We start from the raw sequence: 21,494 nt of genomic DNA on the forward strand, positions 1-21,494 counted from the left end.
TATTCATTTGGGTCACCACGATCGCGGCAGTTTTTTAGGCCTGATTCGAAGCTGAAACATTTCAGCTGTAAGGAAACGACAATACTTTTAAAATATTACAGTATTAGAAAACGCTCGTACGAGAAATCGATGTTAGCTAAAATAAGAAAAAGTTGATGAAGTTAGACAGCTTTGAAATTAATAAAATAACTCATTCATATTGAATAACTTTATTCAACAAATATTCAGTATCCTTCGACCGCTCTACTAAAAATTGAAATAAATATATAAACATCTGCTTCCTCCTTCGCTGATCGAATGGATTTCCAGCCTTATTTCTTTCTCTACAAGGTTGTTTACGTGAAATGTTTATTTTCAACTACACTGGTTTTTGGTAAGGATAAAGGTTTGGGGACAACAACAGTCATGCAGCCTCTCATTCTGGCAGAATGGGGAGTTGCATCCAGTACATTTTCTAACCAAAATAACTCTTCTAAGAGTGTTAGTAAGTGATCACTAGAACACTTGGAATCCATGCGTGAATTAAATATATTTCTTTATCAGATTTCAAGATATAGGGTGATATGATTAGATATAGTTAAACAACACTCAATAAAGTATATAGCATATTGCAACGAAGATGCATTTGAAAAAAAAGAAATTGTAGTTCTATTCAACATCCAGTGCATGATGGATTGGGACGTTCTGTTTGACCGCACTTCGACTGTGGTCGAACCTGATAAAAAAGCAAAGAATTTCAAAAAGGTATTCACATTTGTTATGTGCATCATTTACGACTGAGAATCTAGCAGCCTTCATAGAGAGTTGATATGATGATACAATGTGAATACATTGGTGATGTTTAAACCCAATGTTTGGGCGGGAGCAACACAGTGTCCACCCCAACTTGTACTTCATTCATTTATGCCTAAAAAATTTGCTATGATTAAATTTTGTAGGCAAATTTTGGACAACTGTTGAATTATCAAATCAGGTGACTAATAGTAACTATAAGCAAATTTTGTTCACAAAAACGAATATAAGCAATATCTTCCAGCTCCGTCAAAACTGCTAATAACGTGGTGTAATAAAAAAAAACTTTTCGACATGACCTTTGGACATTTGTTGTAGCGCAACCGATTGGACTTAGCGATACTTGGCGATAATATTCCGTTACTATCAAGTAAACAAAAACTAGAAATGCTGGTTGGCACATAATAAAAAAAATAAATAATAAATAGTAATAAATTTTAACTTACTTGTTGATACTTATCACCTCCTACGTTAAACCAGCAGCTTCTAGTATCTCTGCATAATCCGCCCATTCTCCTACACTTCCATTGGGTCCAAACATATGTCGTTGCTGAAAAAAAGTTATTAGATAAACAATCATACAAATATGAACATGTACTTTATTTATCAATGTATATATATATATAGTTTTAAATTTATCTACCTACGTTGTCAGATACGTAAACGTGTATTCACTGATTATTTCATTCACTGATTATTTCATTTCACCTTAGATTTGATACTATTATGATGATCTCACTGATTTTCAAAAACGAATTAGACCAACGATAGTTTGTTACATCCACCCAACTTGCACTTAAGCGCAGACATTTGCTATAAGTTCTCATAGGAAAAGATCTACATTTGCACGTATGGACTCTCTGTGTGTTTTGTTATTTCAAAGCACTACTAGTACTGAGAATTCAGTTCTGAAGTTTTTAAAACATAATTCACTCACGACACTGTGTGGGACCACATGGTACGAATCTTTGTGTAGAAGCTTTGGCATCGCCACATAATATAACTGGAGCAGACCGACCGTCAGGGAATCGACAACGTCTTATTTCTTCCCGAAACAGATTTGGACCACAAGATGCTTCACATTGTGTAATAGGTGACCAATCGGTCCAGTACGCATCACCTGAAACTTTAGGTAAAATGACGATATTATGATACTCAGTAGCATATTTGCACTGAACCAAAAATTATTTTTATAGGTTATTTATTGTTTGAGATTTCAGTGCTTACGATTTAGGATTAGTCAATGATAGCCATAGAACACACCTGGTGGCTGTGGAAGACATTGAGATGGTCTGATGCAGCGATCACTTTTTTCATCTGGCTTTACCATTCCAGAAGGGCAGACGCATTTTTTGAAATTGCATCCACGTTGACATCCAACGGGATTTCGATTTGCACAAGTAGGCTGACACATAGATGGGCAGAGTTGATATATTTTTCCGTTTTCGCAATTCCCTGAAATGTTAAGTTTTTTAAATATTTTAAATGCCTAATTCTACAAAATTAATTATGTTCATCACGCGGAGGAGACGTTGGGCAAACTTCTATATGAAACCAGTACTTCAGCGCTGAAACATTATGTCCGGTATTTCGAAACATAAAGTCAGTAAGTAAATTGGATTTGACAACATGTTCCACGTCAAAGTAGAAACTTTAGGCAAATTGTTTGTTAAAGTAAGGATTCATTTCACAAAAGTGGTTGGTTCATGCCTAATTTTTTCTTGAAAATCACATAAGATGTTGGTCAATTATCTAGTTTAAGGAAACGGAGAAATATATATACGACGTAATAAAAGTTGCTGCTTTTCAGGCTCATTAATACATATACTGCTATAGCGAGTTTTTGGAGCAACTGAAATATTTGTCTGTTCGATATTTACATATCTGCTAACAAACATTGGTTAACCAGTAGACTACTGAATATAACTCACGTGGACATGCTCCTTCTTTAACACATTCCTTGTTTTCGAGACTTAATTGAATGTAACCAGTGGGGCATCCGCAAGTATATTCAGACGTACATTGCACAGAACACGGAAAAGGTTTTTCCGCGCATGTTGCTGGACATTTTGATTTGCACCTCATCAATACTCCGGGAGCTTTACAATCTGTGGATGAAAAATATTTATTAGAATCTCGTACCATGGAAACTGTTTTTAGGCCTATAACATATACTATTGGTCTTTTAGGAGCTCTCTTATGGATCAGGAAAAAAAAAAATTACCAGATGATGTTGATGTTGTCTCTGGTTTTGTAATAGACGGACGAGGCTCAGTTATCGTTGAGTCGCACGTATTTATGATTTTACGTAGATATACATCACTGCGAGTTGCCAATTTGTATACTTCTACTAAATCATCTCTCCAATCTGATTCGGGACTTTCTTTTTCACAAAAAGTATCCACATACAGCATAGGAACGAGGCACCATTGTTCTTGCGGTATCGTAGGTACTGTTCTGAATATTGCGTAATATTTTAGCGGAATTTTTGTATTATATGGCATCATACACACTGCTGTAGTCTTTAAAATTCTGTTCGTTTTAAAAAATATTTTGACAAATTAATTAATCTAATTAATCTTTCTTTATACTTTCATTTCTTGCAATTAATATTTTTCAATTACATGACAGAATTATATCAAAATTTGAATAAAGTAATTTGAGAGAGCATATCACACCACATACTATATCTCTTTAACATGTAAATTAGGTAAATTAAAAAATAACGATTTTTTGATATTACCGACAATAGGAGTAATGATTCTGAAGAAAGATAGAGACGCTATTTATATCGAATCCGTTCCATGAAGGAAATTGACTAGTAGAAACTTGAACATTTTGTACTAAGCAAGTCGAAAATGATTTCTTTTTTATTTTGATTTCTCCATGCTTTTCGTCGCTACCAATCGATTTCATCTTTCTTGGACGCACTTCAGGTGCTGAAAGTATAATAGTAATTTTGAATTACACCGAGAAAGAAGTTGATAGTGCTAAGTGCGCCTCTGGAAAATTAACGGAATTGTGTTAAACACAGCTAATATATCATTGAATATTTTACCTGATGTTATTTAATATAAATGTTCTGTTGCTTTTTATTTCAAATGCTGTGCTTACGTATCAATAAATTACGTTTATTTTCTGTTAAGCAGTCTCACCCTCTATTACGTAATTGTTACGTAACAATAGAGGTAGACACTACTTGCACTTCACTACTTGAAAAGTGTTCGCGTTTTTTTCGGAACTCCTAGTTCCGACTCCAACATTTAAGGTTAAAATCAGAGTATTTACCCCAGCAAGTTCCGTCCCAGTCACATATACATTGTGCTAATGGTGTCTCAAATGGAGAGTCATCCTTTAGCAGAATTGGTATTGCATTAATCCAGCATGAGGCAACGTCGTAGATTCCTCTACAAATTAATTATAAAATGTACGCTAATGACGTAATTGAAATTGGATAATAAAAAAAAACAGTAAACATCTCTTTTCGAAAATACTTTATCTGACTTTCCCGAAATGTACTCAATATGCGAATTCTCGAGGTGAAAAGATTTTCCTATATGCGATTAAACCTATTTATACTCATTTAGCAATATTCTTGATAAAACCTAAATTATTATGTCAACGTTAGTGCCATATTGTTACAATCATGTCGTATTTTTTCAATCTAGTTAGTACATGATTCAAAAAACAAACATAAATTATGCTTGAATAACTTACGCACAAACCCTTTCTCTTATCCTTTTGTACCAAACACTGTCTCTTAGAACATATACCACAACACTTCGCAACGAAGGTAAAATTCCACTGGACGCTTGGCGAAGTTGGGGGCAGTTTCCCATAAAATTTGCGAGATCCTGATCGAAATTAATCGCATTTCGTCTACTACATCCTGTTTATATTGAAAAATGCATTCTTTTATACTCGTATTGCGTATAAGCAGATTGTATATATAATAAAATTACCTAACACCGCATAGTTTGTCAGCAAAAAGTTATTTTAGGCAAATATGTTGAATACATGAATGTAAGTGTGTGTGGAATGTGAAGGGATATTGTGTAGTGAGTTCAATGATACACGACGACATCTTTACAAATAAATCAACATCAAATTCTTACAGAAAAACCGAAGCAAAAAAAATCATATTGAGCATCGCAATTCTAACCAGTCATTATTGTCATTGTATTTCAACACAAATTGTTCGTGATTTAAGAGGCATAGATTTTTGCTTTTCAAAAAATATAAAATCAACTCAAAACTCAATTAAAATATTCAAATCAATGGTACTTTATCTTACCTTCTGTAAATTTGCAACAAGCGGCAAGAGAAACAGCAAACACCACAAAACTAATTTTCATATTTCTTTCTGATATAAGTAGGCTTATATATAGATACTGTTATTCAAACCCGGTTTCAGCCGATATTTAGGAGTATCATACGCTATGATCAATAAGTGAGTATATATATATATATATGTATCAGGTTGGTCGTTAAAAAAGCAGAAAGTATTTAGGTCAAATGCAATCACGTATAAAATGCGTGCTAACTCATTTCTTTCTCGATACGTTTTTATTTAGTTTAGGTTCTGGATTGTTTTCGGTTGATACCTTTTGGGTTGTACTAGATTAAAACACTGCTCTGAAGTACACGGACGACATATTGAGTCTTTAATTGAGCTGTAAGTATGGTATAACATATTATGCATTTGAAAAAACTTTGTAAAAAGTTATTGTTTGTAAAGTAGTTGTTTGACAAATATTCTGTTTTTCTAACGACCACTCTGTATATACATATATATATAATTGCAATCTAAAACTGCATTGGTATGATTACTTCTATCTTTCAACTTAGAAGAAGATATAATGAAACAATCCTGAGATATAAAACTAAGTGGAGTCTTTTAATTATCTAAAACTTGTTATAGCATATATCGACCCTTAATACTCAACAGTTAGTAATAACAAATTTCATTCTATTCATAGATTAGGATAAATGGCTTCAATGACGAAGCATTGGATTTCCGTATGGCCTGCGGGCAGGCGTCATTTAATATGAATATAAATCTTACATCAAACAGTTGTGTCCATTACCATTTATTGACTTTTCGATTTTCTGATAAATAGAAGTTGTAATGGGTGCTACAACGAAAACATGCTCACGTGGGCTACGATTCTTGCAATCGAATGTAAAAATGTAGACTTTCGCTCTAAATCGTTATACGATTCATTAAAATATTATGCTTAAAAACAAGTACACATCTCTGTAACGCCATTATCACTTTTCTTTTAGTCGACAACATCTAACAGCAGGCATATCTGATATACATTTGTTTACCTGGTATAGCATGGTGTAACTGGTATAGCATGATTTATATATAGAATCTTGCATGAAATCTACTTTCTCTATAGGAGTCTTCACATCAGCCCACTAAAACTGTCAGAAATAATATTTTCACAAAATATAAGTCTGTTATTGGTTCATTCAATAACGTCTTTGTTCACAAATAGTAATAAATTGATAGTAGTTTAATGGTACGGCGATTGTTGGATTTTGAAAATCTTCGAGGTACGATTAGCGATGACCTTTTTACCATCGTCTTTTATTGGAAACATCCTTGAATGCAAACCGCATAGAACCGGGCTAGTAAAACCCGTATTTTTCTCGAAAGTTTCCATTCACTCTCAGATATGTGCTCTACCGCAGTAATTCTCCAAGTGGTCGATATCGCCTCCAGATGATGAATGAGATGAAACAGGGGCCGAAAGCTCCGGAGGGGGCAAAAAGGGGACGATAGCGCATTTTCGAATAGTCAGAATTAGAATTATTGCAAAATTTGAATTTGAAATTTGAAATTTGAAAATTGAAAATTGAAATTTGAAAATTTGAAAAATTGTTTATGTGCCGATGTGGACTTGCCGATCTGGACTTGAGTAATATTTCCCTAATTTTGAGTTCATGAGGTTTTTTTTTCAAAATGCGCCTCGCCAAAAAATGTTTGTGAATCAATACACTCCTACTATCTCACTGTGAGGAATATAACAGCAGAGATCGCTATCGAGGTGTACTCATTCCCTTCGGCTTTGTATCTGTCATACCGGACTGACAGACCCCTATTCCCTATTTATGCCAATAATTTGAAAATCCGCCTGACTTTAAGTTTGCCGAAGGAACAAAATATCCCAAAAGATTTATAAATGAAAGTAGTGCGAAATTGGTGGACTCATTCTTAAGGTCTTCTGACAGTGGCGTATCTAGAGAAAATGGCACCGATGGCAAAGTTTGAATATTCCCCCCAAATATTTTCCGGTGGTCCCTAAATCAATAATACCGTACCGAATGTAATCTTTTGTTGTATATAGGCACTTCGATTCATGCCCAGCAGTTTCTTTCGGTGTGGATGAACGTTTAAAAATATATTGATTTTCTTTCTGATTCTCTAGTAATAAGAGTGTTTACTGCCCCTCAAATATCTAAATATCAAGTGAAGTTTAGTTGGATATTGAACGACCTAAAATAGCTTTCTAAACTTCAGATAATTAACGCTGTATTCAGCCAGACTACACACAACTTCTTTTCTTTCTATTCGAAACTACCGTAGGCACGACACACAGTCTGATACCACTGCCCTAGGGAACTCGAACCCGCACATTGCAATCAGAGATCTCTTGCAACTTAGAGTTTAGATAATAGTTGATCTCGCGTTGTTTACTTCAATTTTAAACTTTTTATAATAAATCATGTACGGCTGCATGTGTACCTCAATGGAACCAGAAAAATAAATATCCGACTGGAAAAGCACAATAAAAACTGGAATCAAACTTTATGCCAGATAGTTTAAAAGTCCATTTTCAAATCAAGGTTTCATTTATTTCAATAGACAAATTTACACTACTTTTATAAACTTCAAAAACATATAATTGGTGATTTTGATTTGTTGTACATCATCTTCAATAAACTTGCCCTACAATTCAATGAATATATGGCAGTGTAACACTCCAAAAAGTAGCACAAATTAACATTAAACCAAAACTTTATTAGTAGTTCGATCTAGTTAGTTTATTCTTGTCCACTTTTCTTTTGCCGCCATCTAACCTATAAAATGTCAAATTCAAGTTTTTAATTGAATTGAATGACATGGTGATGTGGAACGATAAATATTTAATGCACGATTTTTACTACAATATAATTACTCAAAATTTTTTGTTATAATTATTTTTTTTGTTATATTATGATCTCAAGTTTACTTACGTGTCAGATCTTTTGGTGCTAAAACGATAAAATATGAATTAATAAAATACATAAACTTCAAACGGAATATTTTCATCCCCAAACTTGTTTTGAATAATTCCTGAATTTTAAAATGTTTTGAATTGTAAAGAACATATTCAATGCGAATACTAATTTCGCCTGAATGACAAATTGTAAAATGTCAGGAATACATTTCATGTTGTTTGTCTGACTTGATGTATATATACTTTAAAATATACAGTACTATAATAATAATATTTAATTGCGTGCACTTACGACATGGTGGCAGGAAACAAACTGAATTTCTTTTATCGCTTCCTTCACAGAATGAAGACGGCACTGTTTGTCCATTTAACATGCATGACCTTTTTTCATTTCTCAAACTCAGCCCACAGATCGCTCCACATGGTCTATTCTGTCGCCAAGTGCCCCAGTTAGCCCCCGTTCCACCATCTAGAATGGAACGAATTTTAAACATAGTCTGTACTCATTACCCGGAATGTGATGGTATGTATTTGCACTTATGCACTTACGACATGGTGGCAGAAAACAAACTGAATTTCTTTTATCGCTTCCTTCACAGAATGAAGACGGCACTGTTTGTCCATTTAACATGCATGACCTTTTTTCATTTCTCAAACCCAGCCCACAGGTCGCTCCACATGGTCTATTCTGTCGCCAAGTGCCCCAGTTAGCCCCCGTTCCACCATCTAGAATGGAACGAATTTTAAACATAGTCTGTACTCATTACCCGGAATGTGATGGTATGTATTTGTAATAAGAAGGGGACGTAGCGTTTGGACCACATCGGCTTGTACAAAAACTGGCGCTGTAATGTTAATGTAAATTCGATAATTACGATTAAAAGGATAACAAACGTCTAGACGTCTACCAACAAAAAACGTTTTTTTGAACTATTGAAATCTAAAATGGTGCCTTCAACAGGCATCCTGTTTTTAAGAGTAAGATAGTTTCTGTGAAATGAATTGGACAAATGAAGATTCCTACCGCCTTCTGGACATTTAGCAACCGCTCTCCCCAAAGGACTGTTTTGTCTGGCGTAGGCTTTGAACACATTTATCTGATCTTTTCTCCAATTTGAGTTAGGTCCTGACTTCGGACATAAACTGTCGATGTAAAGTAGATCGAGCTGACACAAATGCTTCCGAGGAATGTTAGGAATCGTTCTGGGCGTAGAAAATTTATATGATAACAATTCAGTCACATTAACATGGGAATCAATTTATAAAACAAAAAATAAAGTTGTAATCAATACCCTGCATATTTTGTCAGCAGCAGCTTTAAGATTTCTTCCATTCCCCTCAACCACGTGCAAAAAAACAATTTAGACCAATTTAGAAAGAAATGTACTACAAACTTCTGGATTGTCAATTATGAAGAGAAAATTACAATTAACAATGGAAACCAGTAATGTTACACTCCAAAATAATGCTCTGAATGTTGTCATGCAATTCTTGGCCAATACTATTAAATTTTTTATATATATTCAAAATACCCCTAATTCTGTGTGGTGTGATAGTTAGTTATCGGTGCGTTTGAGCTGAATTATTATATCCGCAAGATGCTGCTCTTAGATGACCTATTTATGCTTCTCTTTAGCGCACAATACTATTTTCGTGATACAGTACTGTCTACTCTACACTCTACAGTTTGTGGGGAGAAAAAAACAACTATTCACGATGAGGAGAAGGCCTTGTGCGTTGTACAAAATTGATCGTTTACATTCTTGTGTGTGAAATATGTATTGAACTAAGCTTCTTCTGAGATTTGCTTGTTTTCAATTATTTAGTATTACTGTTACTGCATTGAATTTTGAATGATGACGTTTGGAAAACTAGTTGTTTACAACAGGGCATTTATATGTAGTCGTAGTTCAGTAAAAATTTAGCCCTTGTCCATAAAGAGAATGGAACGGTCTATAAAGAGCGTTGGATTAACATAATTTTTTGTAAACCAAGGAATTTTGGGTTATACTTATAAACTTTTCAAAACATCATCCTATTGGAGACGAAAATAGTGAATGAAATGATGAGTGAAATACGCACTATTGTTCTGATCATACTTCTACATTGGATATTGCTGAATCTACAGAATCAGCTTCCCTAACTCCTTTAAGGTAGTATTAAAAATACTTCAATTATATCAAATCATACAACTTCACCTGCAATACGAATAATGGTCCTGTAGAAAAATAGAAATCGATTTTGCATCAAATCTTTGTAAAGACCGGTATTGTCCTCTGAATAGTCTTACATTTCGATCTACGCATAATAAAAAATTGCTCTGCGCTTGTCGTTTCATTCGCAGATGTTTTTCGTCCATCAAGTCAGAATCTATTGATCTTTTTTTCTTCCCAGGAGGACCTTACATTTACAGAGAATCATTTACAATCATTTGGTCATATAAAATGAAATTGTACAGGGCTCCATGATACATATTTAATTTATGTGTAGGTGCAAGCTATTTGCAGTGAGTCTTTCATTTTACTTTGTGTCTTCCATGATGTTGACACAAGCACTATAAATAGAGCCGTCTGAATATTAACATGATCCACTATTTACTAATGTAAGTTTCCATACAATTAAAAAAAGAATTTCCATATTTTTTATATTTGTATTGGATGTTAAGATTATATCAAATTTTCCTAATATATAATCAACAGGAGTTATATAACGCTTACTCCAACATCCGTCTGAGTCCCATTGACATATGCATTTCGCAGTAGACTGTCGAAAAACTGAATCGGCGTTTAAGAGTAAAGGTAGCGCACCAATCCAGCAGCTAGCTTCGTCATTGTCTCCACTAAAATATTAGGATAGTTATGGTGATGTAATGACACAGAAACAAGGTATACAACTCAACTCATCGATCAAAACTATGATACATGCGGAAACGTAAAAATGTGTATATTAGAACTATATTAGAGACGAGACGAGAACGTACAACAAAACACAAAAAAAGATAGTTTTGGGGTCAGATAGTAGGTATTTGATTATTAATACAATACTTTAAATATGCGCATAATTGATCGAAATATTCCTCTCATTAATATACTAAGAAAAATAATAAAAAATGGGTGCTCCCGAAATATGTGCACCAAGATGCCGTACAATCTGATAACTCTAACCTAGTACATATACTATGTTCAGGTTGTGCGGCATCTTGGTGCACATATTTCGGAAGCACCCATATGTGCACCAAGATGGCGCACAATCTGAATATAGTATATGTACTAAGTTAGGGTTATCAGGTTGTACGCCATCTCTGTGCACAAACTTCTGGAGCGCCAAAAATTGAACTATTGTTTTTTGTACCTGGCCTTGGCCTTGGCCTTACCTACTTGGAAAAAATAACGGTAACAACTTGGTTGTTTGTTAGTTGTTTACTGGTCTGCGCGTTGGTAAGTAATCAACGCGATTCGCAATCACATAACGCAAAAACGGTTGGTTGATTGCTAAGGCGTTAAGATCGTCCTTTCTTGTTTACGTATTCCGTTTAGTTTGAGCGCGGGCTTATTTACATAAAAGTTCCACTGCAAGAGTAAATAAGTAAATAAACATCACTGTTTCATATTTAGTATGCAGCATGTAAGGCACAAAGTTTTTTTTTCAGATATTTGCTGGTATCAGTGGGCCACCCTCTATTGTCGTTCAATATCACTTCACCTAATCTTCCAAATACCGCGACAGGGGAGCCTGTAGTGTCAACCTTAATTAATCAGATCGACTAACAGATGAGGCGCCAACAAATTGAGTGTTAACGATGTGACACGTTTTGGCGGCCCATCTGTGCTGTCGAGTGTATGAGTCGGCGAATCGTCGCCTAAAGAAAAGGAAAAAAAAAGAAAATAGACTAGGAATAGAATATAGGAGACTGTGACTTAATATTATACTGTTAATAAATATCTCAGAACCTAAAGACTGTGACACTTTATCTGATAAAGAAGATATAAAGAAAGTATAGCACACCGTACTAAGACGTTAAAGGGAAGAAGAACGATAGCCAACGGTACGGCCCCTGCATTGGGTTACTGTACATGTCTTCCGCGTATCTTTGATGATCCTCCGGGTTCTTGACTGCAATCAGTGATTATCTGGTATGATCTGACTCCAATCAGAAAGCAGTTCTTTTTGTCTTGGGGTCACCGAATGCAGGGACCGTACCGACGCGCGATCGTTTCTTCTTCCCTTTCTTAACGTCTCAGTACGGTGTGCTATACTTTCTTTAATATATATTCTCATATATTAGACAGCACAGATGGGCCGCCAAAACTTGTCACATCGTTAACACTCATTTTGTTGTCGCCCCACCTGTTCAGTCGATCTAAGTAAGGTTGACACTACAGGCTCCGCTGTCGCGGTATTCGCAAGATTAGGTGAAGTGATATTGAACGACAATAGAGGGTGGCCCCCTGATACCAGCATATTTACTCACAAGCAGATGATGTTCTTGACAGCATTATACCATTTGCTATCTCTAATAACGCTGTCGACTACACTTTGAAGTGAAGGTATTATCCCAAAGTTGGCTCGATTGAGTTGCTGGCATTTTCCAAAGAAATCAGCTAGTTGAAAATCTAATTCAGGTACATTTCTCTTTTTCCGAGCTCCGCTGCTTTGGCATGCTGGGTTGAAGCATTCGGTAAAAAATTGCGTTTGTTACTATTCTTTAAAAGCTGTAGCTTATTTATTTTAGATAATGCGTTGCATGCCTAATACAAGTACACTTATGAAGGAGCAATTGCACAGAACAGTGAAATATTAGTTAATGAATTTAGTTGCAATTCATCCAAATTTTGTCCATTTGAAATAAAATTGTTCAAGTAATAAATATTCACGATAATAAGTCTTACCTTCCCCGACTCCATGCAAAGCCGTAAGCACCACCAGGAATGCAATACTTGTTATGATTCTCATACTTTTGTTTGCGATGCCCGGTGAACTTCAAGTAATCTATACTGTTTGCAACTGTGCATTATATCAGGATAATCAGTCGGTTTAAGAAAAAGGCAATAGAGAAAAAAATCTCTACGCTACCAAAAATATTCATGATATAAGATAAATTTTATGATAAATATAATGCGATTGGGTTGTTGTCAGTATGGTCCTCAAAATTTTATTTGGGGAGGGGGTTTCAAATTTGGGGGTGATAGATATTTTGTTATCAGTGATAAAAATATTTATAACTCATAAAAATGTGTTATGTATTTAACTGATCATTTTCAGCGGCATATGAGCCACTTTCTGAATAATCAAATACATTTCTATTTACTTTAGGAATTATAGTATGGTGTAACACCTAAAAATTAGGGGAGGTGTTTGAAATTTTAGTGTGGGTGTTCACCCCCCATAAGAGGGAGGGGGGGGGGGTAGGAAAATCACTGAATATTATTGAAAATATTTTGGCATTAGACGATATGCCACATGGCATTGGGTCGTGGTACGTATATGTATTCATGTTCTATTGCTTTACTTTTTGGAAATATTGACATTGGCATATTTTTATTGTTGTGTTATTTTGTTTAATCTATAAAATATTCCAACAGCTTCGGCTATTATTTTCTGTAAATTTACCCGTTATACAAACCCGAAGTCCCATTGTAAAGTTAGCAATGCATTTCATTTTATCGTATGTCATCTGCGGCTTCCGAGATAGAGTGAATGTATATATATTTATATATTATGTATTTATTGGACTAATTGAAATTGTTTGAAAGGTAATGAATGAAGTTAATGAATACTCAGCAGGTTTATTCCTCAACACCAAAATAGACTTGGGTGTTGCAAATTGACTGAAAGGTATTTTATGGGAACTACGTAGTATTGTTTACAAGTTTCGTTTTATCTTTCGTGTATCGCAAACTTGCTTGTTGCAAAAACATTTGCGGCGGTATGTAAAAAGTACCTACTTCAAAAAATTAAAAACATTTTTATGCAATATTACTTTTTTAATTAACTCCAAGTACTTGTAAGTTATAATAGTTAAAATCGTATGTTTATTGAGGACGGAGAGGTGTTGATCATAAACGATCTGCACAATTTTTGCGTCTTTTGTATTCAATAAAACATGAAAAGAATATTTCTCTTTATAACACTAAAAGCCTTCTTTTTTCAAACAAAATGGTTTATACGACAGAAGTATAGTTTTGCTTTGATATATATGTGTTGACGCATGAACAGGAGATAAAAAATGCATTTTGGCTCCATTTATGTATGATTCACAAAACGAAAGCTTTGTTTGAAAGTATTTATCCTGCATGTTGTATTTAATATTTTATCAGCTAATCAATGATTTGTGGTAAGATAAGCCTTTAAATTAAAACAACAAAAATAATAATTTGTTCAAATGCGTCACGTAACTTGCAAACGGGACTTTCCACATTAAACATTTCTGTTATAATTATTGAACCTATGAATATTGCATATAAAATAAATTTGGAAATATTTGCTTGTCATGGTACCAGGCCGCACCAACGATTGCAATAAGTTATTTTTGAACATCGAAATCTGCAAAACTTAATGAGACAGCAAATATTGCTTTTTTCCATGCGATATAATATTTAGATATTCTTTCAACAGGATCTTTTTGTGCAGCAAACTTTGAAATCAGGCATGCGCTAGGCTTCACCAACGATCGCAATAAGTTATTTTTAAACATCAAAATCTGCAAAAATATCAATTATACAGCACATGTTTCTGTGTTTTTCCATTGTGATCTTCTGTTTAGATATTCTTAACAGAATTTTCGTGCGCGCGTAATAGCTTGTCCAATCTGTTAAGCAACAAATGAGATAGTGTTGATCATGATGTTTAACAAGTGATCTTCAGATTTGTGATTCCCGCGAGTTTTGTTATCCTGAATTTAAATCCTGAACTGAAATATGCAATTAATGCGATTTAAATTTATTTGTTCCCTAAATTATCTATAACACTACCACGAGTATTTCAAATTGAGAAATGAGCATAGACATAGTTTAATTTGAGTCATTTAGCCCGACCCTACATGTCTAACAGCCTCGTCAACAATGCTTTTTCAAATCTTGTAATAGAGGTCAACTCCATACTGTGGAAGTGTAGATTGATAATGTAAATCACAGATGCATCCTCAGGATATTCGAAACAATTTCAATTCTAGTTCTAGTAATTCATCAATCAATTGCGAAAGATTCTAGAGCCAGCTATGCTGCAGCAAATATATGATAATGTTGTCCAGTGAAGACAGATCATCCTAATTTGAGAGCAGATAAAATGGAATACAAACATGGTTACCAACTGACACAAATTGTCCACCATAATGTTTTATTTACCAGAAAAATATTATATACAAATACAATGCAGAAACAATCTAGATTTGAATGTACAGATCTTTAGGCAAATTTTCTGCAAGAAATTGCGTTTAGTTGGTATTGATCAGTTAGTGACTCGTCCAAGTGGTAGAATATAATTGTTATGTACGTCGTGTCTTGCTAGTCGGTGTACAGGGCTTCTAATAAATTAATCGTCTCCATGGTACTATTTTAGTTGTGGTACATGATTGAATGATATATGTTTCGACCTTGATATGGTAGTGACTTAGCAAGTATGTATAGTTCTTTTAAAAACAGAAACCATTTTCTACATGTATTGACGGCATTTTGATTTCACACATGTACGGTATTGGCGTGGTTGAGGACTTCTGCAGTAGCTATTAGAAACCACTTTTCCAGTCATCGTCTGGCAGTGCTGTTCCCACCAGATGCCTTCTTTCTTACAAATCGTGCTACATCCCTTAGTTGGTTTGTAAACACCACCCCACTTGTATACTAAAAATACAGTGAAAGAATTGATGTGGAATTTATCATTTCCTTGCAAATACTTAAATACTGGAACAATCTATTGAAATACATTATTGTATACCATATGAAGACAAATTTAAAGATTTTACGTAATATTCAATTTCAGCCACAAAACATTGTATATATTTAGTTGATCGAATCATCATAATATTTTATCAATATGTTACATTTAAAACTTACGTGGTGCACAGACATTGAGTATTTTGAACATAGGACTGTCGGTCCGTGTTGCAGCTCGGTACACTGCAGCCAGATCTCTTTCTTCCCTGAAATTACAAAATGTATTTGTGCTATGCTTGTGGTTGTGATAATTTTTTGAATAAATGAAGATACAAGAGAGAACGGTCAAAAATAAGGATATAGCTTATAGCACGACATGTGTATACACTTTAAAGAAATACAACGAATCGGTACAACGAATCGGAAGTATGAACTAAAATAGCCAGACCTTTCGTATGAAGAATGCTTCCTTAGCAATATTGTGATTGATTCTCCATCCACTCGTCGAAGCGAAGGATACTGGCGAATGAACTTGCTGTTCACGGAATTTTTGGTAATGCAACTCGATAACTTTTCTGGAGATCGAGACGTCGATTTGTATGCTCGTTTTGAACGCGAATTCCAAGAAGTGTATCCGGGTACTTCTGCAATCAGCCCAATGAATACATTGTAATAGACGCAGAGATTCCAATTCCTAATTTAAACTTGCCGAAATATAACGATTTTTAACCAATACATATACCTACATATCATATGGCAGTCGGTTAGCAAACATTTGAATGAGTAAAGTTCATTTATCATGTTATAGGTATACATTCAATAAATAATAATGTAGAGAGGAATACCCAAAAGCATTGATATATTATAAATACAATTCGGAGCAAAACGATCCAAAAATACGACAGAAAATGTTTGGGTGTGAACCAAGGCGCCTTTCATATAGCCTACATGGATTTCAAACAAAGAAGGCACAAAATTTCCATTTGTATTGAATGATTATAGTACAGCTATGTTTAGTGCATAGCTGCCCATTTGTTTTTCCTAAACACGAAGAACAAGTTGTACCAAGATTTAACACGTACGAACTAATACTTCTCTGTTGAACTTCAAATACGTTTGGTATTTAAAACAGTTTTTGTGTTTTCATAAGATGATACCGACTTGACTTGACACAAATCCGTTGGAAGATAATACCTGATTTAGTATTATGTCAGTTACCTTAAATGTAATTATCTAAACAGATCTATCTACTGCTTTTTTACAACACCTTCAACTTACTCATCATCTTGAGAGCATGTTCAGTAATACACGTTGTTGTTGGTATATGTAGAGGGGAGGTAGTCTTTATCAAATACTTCAGTTGTCTGTTCCAGCAAGTTGCAGTATCTAGAGATCCACTAAAAATAGTAATATGCAATCACAGTTTAGATTAGAAAAACGATCCATATGTCCACTCCAATAATTTACTAAAACTATAAACGCATGGGGAAAAGCGCAGAAAGCCACGTAAGCACAAAGTCTACCTTTGAATTTTAGCACTTCTATTTCAGGTCAAGTCTTTTGTGAAACTTACACACAAACCCGTCTTTTCGTTTCAATGAACCATTTGCTATCTCGTAATGTGAATTCAACAGCACTTCGTAGTGAAGGAAATATTTTTGTTGCTACCAAATGACGACACCTTGAGAAGAAATCCGATAGCTCCATATCAACATCCAAACCTGCTGCCCTTTTCTTTCTGACACCATAATGGCAACCTAAAACAAAGTTGTCATAATATATAATGAGAAGGATGAAAATATTTGACTTGACCAATCTAATGCTAATAATATGCAGTTTTCAATATCTCTACCAGGGAAATTATTGCCCAATTTACATTTACCCTTTTTACTTGGATTCCCACTTACCTTGAGTTACGGCAAAAATTTCGACCAACACCAAATACAGAACAAAAAGTTCAATCTTTGCCATAATTAGTTTGATCGGTTTATTGCAGACGCTGCAAGCTCTGAATGAGTTCTCCAATTTGTCAACAGTTCCTTATAACTAAGACGAAATTGCTCTTATTCTTTTAAACATAAACTGCTTGTGTGAATTTTATGAAAAAAAATATCATGATATGCAAGTTTCGCGTGTGATTCAAAGATAGGGATCTTACAAGACCTATTGGCAACCCATAGTCTGTTATCGAGTATGAGAAAAACAAATATTTCGACAAAGTTTATTCAAAAAATCGCTTTGCATTCACGAGTTTGTCAATGTTTGTGTCCTATTAGTTGACCCTAAAATAGCTTTTTTTCTGAATTGTTACAAATCACCTCTACATAACACTGTATTTGAAATATGCATTTATACCCGGAATTTACATTTTGTTCAGACGCTAATTTATCCGAAAACAATGGAAAGAATAGGTGATGTGTTGAATTGATATCTAGCATCAACATTCTTTTCCATGTCATATTCGCATTTAGTAGAGCACGTACGCCTTTAGTGGTACCGACGTATCACCATCTATAGTTTTCAAAAGTCATGGTTTCGATCGCGCTTCTTAATTTTATTACAAAGTTATTTTTAACTTCTATTCAAGCACGCATATAAAAATTTTTTTTATCATTTTTAGGACTTTCCATTTTGAATTTGATCGGACTTTAAAAGATCTATATTTGAATTCTCAGAATTGCTTTGTGTTTTGTTTCATAAAAAGCCCGTTTTCTGATTTTCTCTCGCAAAGCATCGTGACGAGACGGTATGCGAGCTGTCTAAATTTTAAATACTGCGGATTAGCAAAATATGCATATACTAGATAAAATCATTCAAAAATTTCATTTGATCCGTGATATTCTGTTTTTTTTTTTGAGTCAGGCTTGTACCAATACAATCTTGACATGCAAAAAACATCCACGGGCTATAATATCGCACGTCAAAATCCTTTTTCATTTGATACGGTGCAGCCACAAAATATGAATTTGTAAAAAAAATAATAAAGTTTACAAATTGTGAGGTTGATATTTTAAAAATTTCGAGTGAAAATCTGCGCCATTTCTTTATTATAAAAAATTGTACACTATTTAAAACATAAGTTGTAAAACTGGTTTAATGCGCCATGACCTTAAAATGGATTCATGGATTCTCTTCGCAAATTTCTAGGGAGTTTTGTTCAAAGCAATTTACATGCAATAATTGTTATCAGAATTGTTATTCGGAGATGTATGATTGAAGATTTAATTTTTTTCGTATTTCCTCGCGTTTTCTCTCGCCCTGTCTCTTTTCTGCTATTATAAAAAGTTGCAAATTGAACGTTATTCTCCTTATTTCATCGATAATGCTGATGTGGTTTTCTGCGCGCGTATTGGTATTTAGTTTATATCAATGGCTATCTTAGGTAAAAAAAAACTTGGTATATTAGATTCGGAAAGTTCAGCGACTCGCATGAGTTCAGTTATGACAACAGAGGTAAGCATGACCAAAAATTTATTCTGAGTTACTTCCCGACCCTCGGTCAATTCAAAATTGGGTTTTAGGCATAAAAACCAAATATATATATGTGCTGAAATTCCGATTCGGGAAGTTTTCTACTGATTTGCATGCCTGGAATCATTGTCTCGAATTGTTTCAGGTCTCTTGACAAGTAGTAAAGCTCAAAATTCAAATGAGAAATTCTAAATTTGTATTTCACAGATATTTAATTTAAAAATTTTGTCGAAGGCCAAAAAGCAACGACGTGTCACGGACAAAGTTAGGTTTAAATATACAAAGGATCAGCTATGTACGGATGGTATCGAGATCTTTAATAACAAGTAAATCACTAAAATGTTATCTCCGCAAATTCTGTATTTTATCTACCCGGCCCTAAATATTGTTACGATATGACGTAATATACCCTCAAGCGCCTCAAGTTTGTTTTTTCATTAACCTGTAGTCAGTGTAGCAAACCTGATTGTTTGCCACATTGCCTGATCTGTGAGCTCATTCATTTTCAATATATCTTTGTGGTCTACGACGTATTCTTGTACTACGACGTAATGGTGGATTTGAGCTCATAATATTTCGTGATGACTCTTGATCATTTCTTGTCAGATTTCTATCTTCTGTCGTCGGTGAAACTGGAGCTAAAATTGGATGTTGAGTATCCGATGTCGGATCAACTGGTATTGATTGGTTTTGATCGACGATTAAATTTTTGTTTCTTACATATGGAACATCATCGACTTCCACAATGTATTTTCTGTGTAATAGCCTTTCATTGACTATTTCTGGAACCCATCATGTGGAACCTGGAATTCGAATTCCTACACATTCTCCTTCTTGTATTGGTGTGAGAGGTTTCGTGTGACGATCATAATATTCAGTTTGCTTTTCTTGTCTATTCTTCCTCTTTTCATCAATGTTTGTTTGAATGTTGCATGTGAGCTTTGTTTGAAACATTAGTAGACGAGTTCTGGTTCTGCGGTTAAACATTCATTGGGCTGGAGAAGCATTGATATGTTCAAGAGGTATATTTCTCCATTTTAATAAAGCGAGGTTTGGATCTGATCCATCCAATTTGCATTTCTTCAACATGGTTTTGGCAATTTTCACTGCTGATTCTGCTTTTCCGTTGCATTGCTGGTGGGAAGGCGAAGAAGTTGCGAGCTGAAAATCCCATTTGTTTGCAAATTCTTTGAATTGGGAGGATTTGAATTGACTTCCCGAGTCTGACATGACTATTAGTGGAATACCATGTCGGCAGAAATGTTTTCTACAAACAATAATCAATGTGTTCACTGACATTGATGATACAGGATCAATTTCAATCCAATTCGAGTAATAATCTACCATGACAATATGTGGCTTATTGTCAAGTTCAAGTTAGTTCATTCCTATCTTTTGCCATGGTCCGATGGGGACATCTTGCGGTTGCATCGGCTCCTTGGCTTGTGAAGGTTGAATTGATGCACATATTCGACAACTTCCAACAGTATCCTCAATGTCGGAACTAATACACGGCCAATATACAGATTATTGTGCCAGTCTACGAGTAGATCCAATTCCTTTATGTCCTTCGTGCAAAGCTTCGAGAGTTTTTTTTCCGCACTGGAAAAGGAATTATCAATCTTTCCCTCAATCCTTCTGACTTAAATACCAATCCTTGTTTAGTGCTTATTTCATCTTTACAGACTTATATTCTGGTGGTAATTTATTTGTCTTTCCGTACTCTGCAAGCACTGGATCGTTTGCAGTTTCTTTGACCAGTTTTTGAAGTGTCTGAGGTGTGACTGTCATCTCACCATTTAGTTTTGTGATTTCGATTTTCACACTAAAGACGCTTGACTCTTGTGTTTGCGGAAACAATCGCTGAGCAGGTCGGCAATCCACATATCTTTACCTGGTTTGTAGCGCACTCTGAGATTGTATTTTTGCAAGCGAAGTCTTATTTTTTGAAGACGACGCGGAACATCTGAAATGGCTTTTTAAAATATTGCTTGTGATCAGATTCTACAATCACTTCAGGTAGACTAAATATATAATGGTCGAATTTCTCACAGGCATAGACTATAGCGAGCATTTACTTTTCTATTTGTGCACATCGCTCCTCTGTTTGTGTCAAACTTCTACTTTTTAA

The 21,494-nt window shown here is 34.7% G+C and overlaps 4 protein-coding genes and 1 long non-coding RNA gene across 11 annotated transcripts; 1 reads left to right on the forward strand and 4 right to left on the reverse strand.

The window, feature by feature from the left end:
• Positions 1-193: 193 nt before the first annotated feature.
• On the reverse strand, positions 194-5,686 carry LOC120328924 (uncharacterized). The gene is made up of 10 exons (XM_039395512.2): positions 5,087-5,686; positions 4,510-4,681; positions 4,081-4,199; positions 3,536-3,731; positions 3,017-3,249; positions 2,724-2,900; positions 2,056-2,247; positions 1,730-1,918; positions 1,239-1,342; positions 194-715 (listed from the first exon to the last, which is right to left on the reverse strand). Exons 1-10 carry the CDS (start codon positions 5,145-5,147, stop codon positions 653-655), a joined length of 1,506 nt encoding a protein of 501 aa, XP_039251446.2. The 5' UTR covers positions 5,148-5,686; the 3' UTR covers positions 194-652.
• Positions 5,687-7,640: 1,954 nt separating this feature from the next.
• On the reverse strand, positions 7,641-12,922 carry LOC120328931 (ectin-like). 7 transcript variants are annotated; one of them, XM_078114722.1, is made up of 9 exons: positions 12,032-12,186; positions 11,724-11,880; positions 10,739-10,860; positions 10,220-10,421; positions 9,046-9,224; positions 8,571-8,747; positions 8,314-8,490; positions 8,038-8,055; positions 7,641-7,881 (listed from the first exon to the last, which is right to left on the reverse strand). In XM_078114722.1, exons 4-9 carry the CDS (start codon positions 10,378-10,380, stop codon positions 7,877-7,879), a joined length of 717 nt encoding a protein of 238 aa, XP_077970848.1. In that variant the 5' UTR covers positions 10,381-10,421; positions 10,739-10,860; positions 11,724-11,880; positions 12,032-12,186; the 3' UTR covers positions 7,641-7,876. The 7 variants fall into 7 exon arrangements, with proteins under 7 accessions (XP_077970848.1, XP_077970849.1, XP_077970847.1 ...); XM_078114723.1 differs by lacking the exons at positions 11,724-11,880; positions 12,032-12,186 and adding an exon at positions 12,493-12,922; XM_078114721.1 differs by lacking the exon at positions 11,724-11,880 and having other exon boundaries at positions 12,032-12,254.
• A 433-nt stretch (positions 12,923-13,355) lies between these two features.
• Positions 13,356-17,713, forward strand: LOC144425220 (uncharacterized). Its single transcript, XR_013477384.1, has 2 exons — positions 13,356-13,497; positions 17,443-17,713. It is a non-coding gene; the product is annotated as an uncharacterized LOC144425220 (long non-coding RNA).
• LOC120328933 (uncharacterized) lies at positions 15,239-17,996 on the reverse strand. Its single transcript, XM_078114728.1, has 6 exons — positions 17,800-17,996; positions 17,466-17,649; positions 17,171-17,289; positions 16,341-16,536; positions 16,073-16,158; positions 15,239-15,859 (listed from the first exon to the last, which is right to left on the reverse strand). The coding sequence occupies exons 1-6, from the start codon at positions 17,861-17,863 to the stop codon at positions 15,672-15,674; spliced, it is 837 nt and encodes a 278-aa protein (XP_077970854.1). The 5' UTR covers positions 17,864-17,996; the 3' UTR covers positions 15,239-15,671.
• A 2,354-nt stretch (positions 17,997-20,350) lies between these two features.
• LOC144425207 (uncharacterized) lies at positions 20,351-21,154 on the reverse strand. Its single transcript, XM_078114692.1, has 2 exons — positions 21,051-21,154; positions 20,351-20,630 (listed from the first exon to the last, which is right to left on the reverse strand). The coding sequence occupies exons 1-2, from the start codon at positions 21,152-21,154 to the stop codon at positions 20,351-20,353; spliced, it is 384 nt and encodes a 127-aa protein (XP_077970818.1).
• Positions 21,155-21,494: the final 340 nt, after the last annotated feature.

The sequence above is a fragment of the Styela clava genome, chromosome 7 (genome assembly GCF_964204865.1).
Source record: "Styela clava chromosome 7, kaStyClav1.hap1.2, whole genome shotgun sequence".
NCBI lineage: Eukaryota > Metazoa > Chordata > Ascidiacea > Stolidobranchia > Styelidae > Styela > Styela clava.